Here is a 10,724-nt window from a genome sequence, read left to right on the forward strand (position 1 = left end):
TTGAATACAAGATAGGCGTCAGTGTATTGCATAAGATTTTTTCCAACTCAGGAGCTTATGCTTTCTATAGCTATTGGGTTTCCTATCAAGTACTTTGAGAGCCTGTTTGCAGACAGACTGAATGGGTTTTAATGTTGAACAGCAAGCTTGGGCCAAACGAGTAAGGTAGTATGTTAAGTGGGGGAGTATCATAGATTTTAATTATAGTTTGGTTACCTCTATAGTCAAAACAATTTCATATGTTTTGGGAAATTAGCTAGGTTGAATTTGGTTATTTGAGTTACCTTCAGACCCTGTACAGACAGAAGGAAGATCATTAATGTACGAGCTGAACAGGATTGACCTTTGGGGAATGAAAACCTTGTGGATATGAGTGGGAAATAGTTTGTTTTGATTTTTACGCTGATGAGACAGCGCCAGCTTTTGAAAGAGTTTAGATTTGTTAAAAAATTAGGGTAGTTTTTACTAAACATAACAGGTTGAAATGATTAGATTGCTGATTAAAGGGGTTATTGGTTTGTTTATTTGTTTATTTGTTTACTGTTTATTGTTGATTTTGGGTGTTGATTTTACTTAATTAAACATTGTATTACCTGATATGTTTGAGTAGGATTCTTTCTTCCGGGACAGATTGAAGTTATCTAAAGTATGTAAGTTAAAGGAGACATGGGAGAACACGTCTACATTTTTATTAAATGCCTGGGATTAAATATCACTGATTCCTTACACTGAGAAATGTACTACATTTGCGACAGAGGAAAAAATAATTACATTTAGATAGTAATGATATCAGGATAATTGTATCTAAGGGTAGCATGTTCACTTAAGCATACATATACATTGGAGTAGATTAAAATGTATGCTTAATGATTGGAGGAAGTACAATGGATATGTCATTATTATTAGGTTTTGTTTATAGTTAACTTAAGTTTTTGTGTGTTGTTACCTTAAGGTTTGCAAATACACACACACAAAACATGTGTTATGACTATTTGTTGGTGTTTTTAAAATACTATGTTTGATTTGTTTTAAAAATTTCCTTTGGGTTTGGTGAGTGGTTCATTTGTTTTAGTGCAAATGTATCTTAAAGGGGCACGCACGCACATGGAATTTTTATTTTTTATTTTCTGAGTTTTAATTAAACACGTGAATTCTTTTGATAAAGTAATGTTCTGGGAACCTGGGATACAACATGTAGGAAATGTTTGACTATTTTTGTAATTTGTCTAATATAGTAAGAAACACTTCTTTGAAGGGTTTTGTATGACCTATGACCTCTATCATGACCTACCGTTGTGGCTTGATCACCCTCATTGGAAAGCCATGTGGATAATGCATTTATGGTCATTTGTAATACTGATTTCAAGGTAATTTGTGTAATTGAAAAATATAGTTCTTAGCCATATTAACTAAGGGTAGGCTGCTTTAAGTCTATTTTCCTATGACCATATGGGTTAAATAATTTTTCTTTGTGGAGTTTTTCAGAGTAGTGATTTTATTTGATTAGGTTATTTGAAATTTTGTTTTATCTTTAGTACCAGTAGTAGTTTTGTTTTATACATTACTCTCATACTGAGAGATATGTGTTAAAAAATGGGGGAGGATTCAGTTCTTTGAGGTTTTGGATTGAAGTTTATACACCTTGAGTGATATGTGAAGGAGTGTATTGTATTGTTGTGTTTGTTCTGTTCTATTCCCGAGGGGATATAGGTCTAACTTCCTGATCATTGGCTCTACGATGGAGTTGACAGTGTGATGGGGAGTATAAGCCAATTTGAAAGAATAGTTTCAATAGAATGTGTGGATATTCTCTTTGAAATATGTTTAGAATTGTATTAAGAATAATTGGTAAAAGTAATGACTTATCATGTAGTTAATGAACTGAACTAAACTGTTCTTCTGATCTGTTCTTTCGAGGTTATCATGAAAAGTGACATCAGACGGTATCTTAATGCATGGAAGAGATAATTGGACCGAACTGTGTGTGTACCTCAAAACCCCCTCTAACTGGCTGAAGAAGAGTGACAAAGGCGTTGAATCAGGCCCTGTCTGAACCACTTCTACCGAGAGAAAGGAACCAAGCCAGAAATCTATGTACAGTATCCAATCTAAGCTATCAACTGCTTTTCTCTCATATTTCTCTCAGGAGTGTGAGAGGAGTCCACGTGGAGTGATGTATCATTAGCTGAGAGAATAATTTCACTCTCTCTCGCTCTCTCTGACTCTGTTAGACAAGGGTAAGCTCTGGCCTGCGCTCCCTGTCCGCTATGGTGTGTTTGGCACCATAACACATCAGAACCTGAATGGAGGCCCCTGTGTGCTGGGCCTGGGCCCCTGCGTGGTCCTTACCGATACCAATGGAACCCTTCTTCTGTGGGAGGACCTGAGCCGCACGCTGGCCTTCGCCTGGGAGCGCCATGTCTACGGCTCTGCTGGATTTTTCCTGCTGCTGTCCTGTGTGGCTGTGTTGGAAATGGTGGGTGGTTTGTCTATGCTCCACCCCCTCTGTGATGCCCTGGCCAATGGGCTGCTGCTGCTGACTGGAGCTCTGCGTGCTGTCCTCCTCCTCATTGACCCGTACGGCACAAGTCGGATCCTGTCACAGCCCGTCCTCACTGCCCTCTACATCCTGCCTCTGCCGCCGCTGCTGTGGGCACAGGTTTCCCTGGCCTTGATCGCTCTGCGAGGGGCCAACCTGAATCTGCTCTCCCCAACACTGCAGCGCCCCTGTGTGTTGGGAAGAACTCTTCTGTTGACAACCGACCTGCTCTCCCCAATGCTGTCCCCTGCCCTCCCTCTGGCGCTACAGAGCCTCTCTCTCTTCTGGGTCCTGACCCTCTGCCAGGGCATTTTCACCCAGTCACTTTCCCACCTATACCCTTTTTCCAAGAACCCCATACCCCAGTGGGGGTGCCTCAGAGTATTGAGGAGCTTGCAAGGCGTGTGACAGCGGTGTGTGCCCTCCTGGGGGTGCTGTGCTCCGGCCTGAAGATCAACAGCCTGCTCTGGCTCTATGGGCTGCTGGGGTCCGGAGGTGCTTCGGCTGGGGCTGGTGGCTGGGCCAGTTCTGGGCTCAGGTGCTAGACTTGTTCTTGGGATTCTCTATGCTGGTGCTAAGCTCCTGGGTGTCCTGGACCCCCTGGAGGAGCCATGCTACGAGTGACCACAGCCAAGGGAGGGCAGAGGGAGCGTTGTTTTGGGACAGGGTGCAGAAAACCCTGCGGCTGGGGCATTTCACGAAGTCAGAGAAAAACTGGGTGGAGCTCATGCCAAACAACTGCGTTGGGCAGCATCACTCGAAAGCCACTCCATATGCCGTGTCTATGATGACCCCCCCCCAACCACCACAGACAGTCTGAGACACCATGTCATCATAAGGGTGGAGGAGGACCCACAGCCAGCAGCATCTCTCCCCTACTGTGGCAGTGAGCACGAGTGCATCCTCTCCTTCATAGAGTTCGACATGTGTCCTCTGTCACAATCAACCTCCGCATCGACAACGTGCTCCACCGTGACCATGGACACCTGCTAGAGGTGGGCAGCCACTTCACAGCCCCACCCCCTTCTTTTGACTTTATAGTCAATAACTATTTGTTTAGCACTTTTGAAATGTACAGCGACAGAATTCAGAACATGGGCCATTCTTACAGTTATTATTATTATTCTCCCTGTACATCAAGTTAGCAACACAGGATAAATAAAGGGTGCATTAAAGCAGACAATGAAAGCTCTTAAAATATTAGCGGGCCTCCAAGTTAACAGTTGTTTTGAGCGCGGCACAAATCATGCTTCATTGACAGCATGGCCAATGTTGAATGTTTATCATTTTAAACTTGGAAAAGAGCCCCTTAATCCCAGGTTTGGGACCACACAGCCACTGTCACTGATTCCTTCTTAACCACTCGTTGTATTTGCAATTTCCAACTTGTTGTGTAATGTCCAATGGCCGATGAGCACCAATACGTTTTATCTATAATTTCTCTTCATTATTTCTCTTCATATGACAAGGATTAAAAAGGATTTGCCAGTAGATTGTTGACTTGATTCATGATGATGACTGCTAGCTAAGATTTTGAAAGTATGATGTTGACATGATCAGTCCAATCAAAGCTAATGTACATATAACATGATTTGACTTCATTTTATCTGTGGTCAATGACCTTGAGCCGTCTTGGATGGGCACTTCTATGGCAGCAGCCGAAGGGCTAGAATTTTCAATGTCTCCTCTTACACTTCGCAGTGACGTGAAGTCCCCATGAGTGACAGAACACTGAGGCAATCATGGCACAATGCTCTGTATTTTCTGCTGGCTTGCCCCACCACCACAGAAAGCACTGAGCTAGGCTGAAAACCTGCATTTTGGAGCTGCCTTTCTCAAGAAAACAAAAAAAGAGACCATGTTTGTATGCAGCTTCATTAACTCAATGATATATATATATATTTTACATTGTTTGCAAACTGTTATGTGACACGTATTAATGCCAAAATAACATGCAAAACAGGCAAGCCCTCCCCAAAAATAATATGTGGGGCTCAAAACAGCCCCACCTGCCCTGAATGACGGGTCGCCACTGCTTCTGTCATGTACAATAGTGATGTTTGGCACCGGCACCTCAATTGGCCTGCATTTCTATCTGTAACTTAACCGGGCACGCTACTAATTAGTGTAAAAAAATGTCACCAGCCGAGCTAAATTCTGATTGGTCTTTCAATTAGGCAAGCCGTTTAAATTTGGGGCAACTTCTACCAGAGACCTCAGTGAACTCGCGTATAAGCGAAATTGCACAAACTTTTGTGTGTACCACCATGCGAAAAACGATTAGAGATGTGCTGTCGTGTAAACATCCTATATTGTATTTTACGGTGATGGCAACGATTAGCTCTGTGTTAACCCCTTGCTATGGCCAGATTCCAGACGCAAGCACTTCAATGCCAAAAAATGCTAAAATTGATTCGACGATTGTCCGATCCGGGAGGCTTGTAGTTGGGAATAAAGTCCAACTGAGAAGGGTGGGTTTCGAAGTAACCAATGATGAATCCGCCACTTCTGATCGTATCAAGACTCTAAACGGATCTCTTGCATTTGAGGCTGGTAATCGGGCTGGACAGCCTGCATCACAAGGTAAGCCACCAGGCCTCCCTTTTCCATTTGTTTGTAAATCGTGTAGCGGTAACCTAATAGTAAAATACTATATTGCGTAACACATCGTTGGTCAGTCTTTGCATCCACAGCTGAACTCCGACTTACTGGTTTAGCCCCATTCTAGCTACATATTGTAACACCAGCTAATGTGATTTAACCAACACATATCAAATCAAATCAAGTTTATTTTATATAGCCCTTCGTACATCAGCTAATATCTCGAAGTGCTGTACAGAAACCCAGCCTAAAACCCCAAACAGCAAGCAATGCAGGTGTAGAAGCACGGTGGCTAGGAAAAACTCCCTAGAAAGGACGAAACCTAGAGAGGAACCAGGCTGAGGGGTGGCCAGCCCTTTCAGGCTGTGCTGGGTGGAGATTATAACAGAACATGGCCAAGATGTTCAAAATGTTCATAAGTGACAAGCATGGTCAAATAGTAATCAGGAATAAATGTCAGTTGGCTTTTCATAGCCGACATTAAGAGTTGAAAACAGCAGGTCTGGGACAGGTAGGGGTTCCATAACCGCAGGCAGAACAGTTGAAACTGGAATAGCAGTTTGACCATTTGACCATGTTATACATGTGTGGCTATACATGTCTCCAGTTGCAGGTTGTCTGTTTGAATTTGATGTCTGCAAAAAAGTTTTAATATTAATTAATCTAATGTGTACACCTCATCTTGTCTTCTCATTGATTGAAATGGGTGTATGTCATAGCAGGTGGGTCCACCCCAAAGTGTCTCAATGGGAGATTTGAAAGGGGGTAAATGGCTGTGTTCACTGTTGGACTACTTCATGGGCAAACATTTAGTTTAAAAAAGGCTGTTTTCTAAATTCAGATGGACCCCCTGCAACTGGACAGACACTTCAGACTGCTGTTTTGCTGAATGAAGGACAAATGTTAGAGCCCAATGTTTGAATCCCAGATTGCCCCTTTAAAGGTGGCACACGTTTGAGCCTTACAAATCCTGTTTATTCATTCCCTCTCCCAGAATGGCACAAGTTGGATGCTAAACTCCAGCACATGGGGCCATCAGTACAGTGTAGCAATGAAGCAATGACTCTTCGGGTCAAAGGGGGAAGAGCTCCACATTTTCTGGTCGATGGCGGTAAGTAGAATGTGCCCACTAGATAAGAAAAATATTGAACACTGATGCTGCTTATGCAAGTTGCTTAGTCCCAAATGAGTTGGTTTAGCCTGAGGTATTTCTGTCTTGTGCAGGTGATGGGTCTCCTGTGTTTCCCCTGTCCCGAATGCCAACTCACTGTGGCTTCTCTGTGAAGCGGTCACGCAGAGATGTAATGTTTGTCGCACCATACCAAGGCTGCCATGTCACTCAAGAGGTGATATTTCCTCCATGGAGGCTTTACCTTACTAAAAATGTAAAAATTAACTCTTGAAAAATCTTGTATTGCTAAATGTTGATTTGAGCCTCGATTCACATGTTGGCTATTAAAGCACATGAACAGGGGTTGCATCATGATACAAATGTTTTCCTTCATACAGGGGGGTAACTATGTTCTGCCACTCCGTCTGTGGGGGGCACCCATGACAATGTCTTGTCCTGTTGCACCACCCCCTCCCTCTGTCTCCTGCTATTTATCTGGCATGGTGGTGAAGCTTCCCATGGCAGCAAATGCTCTTCAAGTCAAAGGTGGGTAATTCTGACTTTCAGTGCACATGGTATATTTGGGTGGTATACTATGGTGAATGAATGCTGATCCAAAAGGACTTAATTTCTATAAATGGTTGACCGTAGACTTGTGTATGCCTACAGTCTATTCTGTTGATCACACTGAAATTGTTTTTCAGTGTCTGGTGTGTGGGAGCCACTTCAATCAATCTCCCAGCAATGTGGCTTAACCATTGAGCCATTCTTTGGAGGAGTGGTGTTCACTGCACCATACACAGGACCCTGTGTGGAGTTGGAGGTAGTCCTCACTGTCATCTTGTGGTCATGAAAGTGATCAAATGGTCACTTTTAGGTTATTTCTTGACTTTAATATATATTTTTTTATTCAGGATGATGAGCGTTTGCTTTTTATGCTCTCGGTTGCTGGGGAGATCACCCTCTCCTGCCCTGCTGGCCTCCCTCAAACTGAACCTGTTACGTCTGGATACCCTCTGTTCTACCAGTGGTCCCAGTACCATTTCCCTCCGTATCCCCCCCAACCACCCTCTTCCCCAACAGCAGCCTCTACCATGTCTAAACAAACACATTCCCCTAAACCTTCTAGGCAGGTCACGCCTATGCCACGTAAAGGAGACCCCCAGGTCCCACAAACACCTGAATTGTACCCGTACCGTTTTCCTCCGTATCCCCCTCAACAACGCTATTTCCCAACATCAGCCCCCACTACCTCACCTAAACACACCAATTCCCCTCAACCTGTCCCCCAGGCCATGCATATGTCACCTAAAGGAGACCACCAGGTCCCACAAATACCTGAATTCCACCCGTTTTACGTGTACCATTTTCCTCCGTATCCCCCTCAACACTATTTCCCGACATCAGCCCCCACTACCTCGCCTAAACACACAAATTCCCCTCAACCTGTCCCCCAGGCCACGCATATGCCACCTAAAGGAGACCACCAGGTCCCACAAATACCTGAATTCCACCCGTTTTACCCGTACCATTTTCCTCCGTATCCCCCTCAACACTATTTCCCGACATCAGCCCCCACTACCTCGCCTAAACACACAAATTCCCCTCAACCTGTCCCCCAGGCCACACATATGCCACCTAAAGGAGACCCCCAGGTCCCACAAACACCTGAATTCCACCCGTTTTACCCGTACCACTTTCCTCCGTATCCCCCTCAACACTATTTCCCGACATCAGCCCCCACTACCTCGCCTAAACACACAAATTCCCCTCAACCTGTCCCCCAGGCCACACATATGCCACCTAAAGGAGACCCCCAGGTCCCACAAACACCTGAATTCCACCCGTTTTACCCGTACCACTTTCCTCCGTATCCCCCTCAACACTATTTCCCGACATCAGCCCCCACTACCTCCCCTAAACACACAAATTCCCCTAAACCTGTCACCCAGGTCCCGCATATGCCACCTAAAGGATACCCCCAGGTCCCGCAAATGCCTGACTTCAAAATGTTTTACCCGTACCATTTTACTACATATCCCCCTCAACCTTATTTCCCATCAGCCTCCACTACCACACCTAAACAAACAAATCAGGCCCTTCATATGCCACCTAAAGGATACCCCCAGGTCCCACTGAGCTACCAGTTCCCCCAGTACAATTTCCCTGGGTTTTTCCCTCGGCGCTCTGTCCCAAGAGCACCCCCCATCATAGCCAGCCAACTGGATAACCAGAATAACCCCCAGAAATATCAGTACTCAGATTTCTCCTACCGTCAAAAGTCAGCCACTCCTCCAGTAACTGCTAGCACTATCCCTGGCACCACACCCCAGGCCCAACCCAAGCAGTCTTTCATGCAATATGACCAGTACCCGATGGTTCGCAGCGGGAATCCGTATGGCTCTGCTCTGTTCCCACCCCATTATGGAACGGTGCCGTATCATTATCAGGGGCCTAAGGAGTAACTTATGGTAAGGCATAATTATCACAAATGTAACTAAGTTTAAATATCTAATGTGTTATTTACGTCAATTACAATTGAAGTTTAATCGCACTACTTTCCACAGGTGAAATCTACAGTTTCCAGCCATTACTTGTGAAGTGTAAAATAAATTAACTAAATGTACTGCTTGAGTTTATGGATTTACTTGACAGTTGAAACGGTGGTACTGTTGGCCAGGGAACTAGCACCTGGCCAACCACAGGCTCTACAGGGGTGGCTAGCTAGCATTCTCTCCCTTCCTGCCTGTGCTTTAGTTGCATTCATGCTTGTACATGACCTCGCTAACATGATATTTAGGCTTCAGCTGTGAGGTGCCTGTATCGCCTTGAAATAAAGTCCAGCTAATGTGCCACTTTTCAAAAGTATTTATGTAGGGTTAACTCTTGATGTATCTTATTTTCAAGTGTTTGAATTAGCAACATGCTTAGTAACCAAGAAACCTTTTTATAAGTCTTACAAGACCAAGGTCTTAGATTACCCTAAATTACAAATGCAAGCAGAAGTAACATTTATATTAAACACATTCCTCAGTTAAGGTCCTCAGATTTCTAAATTGCCCTAGAGGTACCAAAAATCAAATTTTTAAAGTTTTATTCTGTGAACCCTGGGAAATTCCTCTGATCGGCGTTAACATCCCTGAGACCGGGTGGTAAATCGTACACTGTTACAGTCTGCTAAATTAAACACATTTTTAAAGTAATGTTTGGTACAGTGGGAGTTAAAGGCTTTTATATATTCTAGAAATGTATCAACCTATGTGACTGAGGGCCAACTTTCTGGTAGACAATAAGGCTGTGTAACTAAACCTGGTGTTTGTTATAAAGCGCAGTGAGCTACTTGAAACTGCATAAACTATCAGCTGCATTCATATAGATGTTGCCATAGTCTAGGATTCAGTAGGGGTGCTAGACAATCTGCTTTCTACTATTTGAGGCATTACCAATTTAACATTTTCTCATGTGCTTTGAGAGCTTTCATCTATCCAGCTGTGTAAGCAGAGACCCTATCAAAGTATGTGTTTAAATCAGTTGTGTACTCCAGAGAACGTGCTTCATGTAAAATGTTGGTCCTAGGTTTCATGAGCTGGGAAAAAAAGATCCCAGAAGTGTGTGCACAAATTGCTCTAAAATTGGGCACCTATGTTTATGTCTTTATTTTTTATTTTTTCCTTTGCCAAGATGATCCATCCACCTAACGTGGCATATCAAGAAGCTGATTACACCGGTTCACCTTGTGCTGGGTACACAGGCCACAGATGTTGAGGGGGCATGCTGACTAAAGGAATACTCACCAGAGCTGTTGCCAGAGAATTTAAATGTTAATTTCTCTACCAAAAAGCCACCAATGTAGTTATACAATTTGGAAGTATGTCCAAGCGTCCTAAACCACAGACCAAGTGTAACCACGCCAGTCCAGGACCTTCACATCCAGCTTCACCTGAGACCGGCCACCTGATGAAATGGTTTGCACAACTGAATTTCTGCAGGAACTGTCTCAGGGAAGCTCTAACATTAACAATAATTCATATTTAAGTGAATGTTGCTAGAGGTAATATTGTCTGTTATGGACTCCTGACCAATTGCCCCCCCCCCCCCCCCCCCCCCAGTGGCTTCTCGGAGTCATGGCTTAGCAAGGACATGGCTAATATAAATCGAGCTGGTTTTTCTATGCATCGGCAGGATAGACTGGTAGAGTCCAGTAAGATCAGGGGTGGTGTCTGAACAGCTGGTGCTCAAACTCAAATATTAAGGAAGTCTAGGTTCTGCTCGCCTGAGTTAGAATACCTCATGATGGGCTGTAGACCATAGTATTTAACAAGATTTTTTATTTTATTTGTCTATTTACCACCACTTTGTCAGAAAGGGACAATGCAGTCCAGTCTAGTTCTCTTATCCTGGAGGTGCTTTCCTGGAGAATGATATGTTGGCATGGAATAGCAAGACCATGCAGAATCTTTAAGACGAGGCTTG

The 10,724-nt window shown here is 43.9% G+C and overlaps 2 protein-coding genes across 2 annotated transcripts in view; one reads left to right on the forward strand and one right to left on the reverse strand.

Moving 5' to 3' along the window:
- Window positions 1-10,724, reverse strand: part of LOC139536138 (transforming protein RhoA-like) — a 93,052-nt gene that overhangs the window by 57,628 nt on the left and 24,700 nt on the right. The window lies entirely within an intron of this gene.
- Window positions 4,741-8,877, forward strand: LOC139536134 (uncharacterized). Its single transcript, XM_071336346.1, has 7 exons — window positions 4,741-5,122; window positions 6,135-6,251; window positions 6,365-6,486; window positions 6,650-6,797; window positions 6,956-7,074; window positions 7,166-8,722; window positions 8,819-8,877. The coding sequence occupies exons 1-6, from the start codon at window positions 4,807-4,809 to the stop codon at window positions 8,714-8,716; spliced, it is 2,373 nt and encodes a 790-aa protein (XP_071192447.1). The 5' UTR covers window positions 4,741-4,806; the 3' UTR covers window positions 8,717-8,722; window positions 8,819-8,877.

Source organism: Salvelinus alpinus, chromosome 12, assembly GCF_045679555.1.
Source record: "Salvelinus alpinus chromosome 12, SLU_Salpinus.1, whole genome shotgun sequence".
NCBI classification, from domain to species: Eukaryota; Metazoa; Chordata; class Actinopteri; order Salmoniformes; family Salmonidae; genus Salvelinus; species Salvelinus alpinus.

Bases quoted from the DNA above. Each gene is read 5' to 3' on its own strand.
- LOC139536134 (XM_071336346.1), top strand. From the start codon at position 4,807: ATGCGAAAAACGATTAGAGATGTGCTGTCGTGTAAACATCCTATATTG. The intron at 6,252-6,364 runs GTAAGTAGAATG...TGTCTTGTGCAG, and splicing joins ACATTTTCTGGTCGATGGCG to GTGATGGGTCTCCTGTGTTT. The intron at 7,075-7,165 runs GTAGTCCTCACT...TTTTTTATTCAG, and splicing joins GACCCTGTGTGGAGTTGGAG to GATGATGAGCGTTTGCTTTT.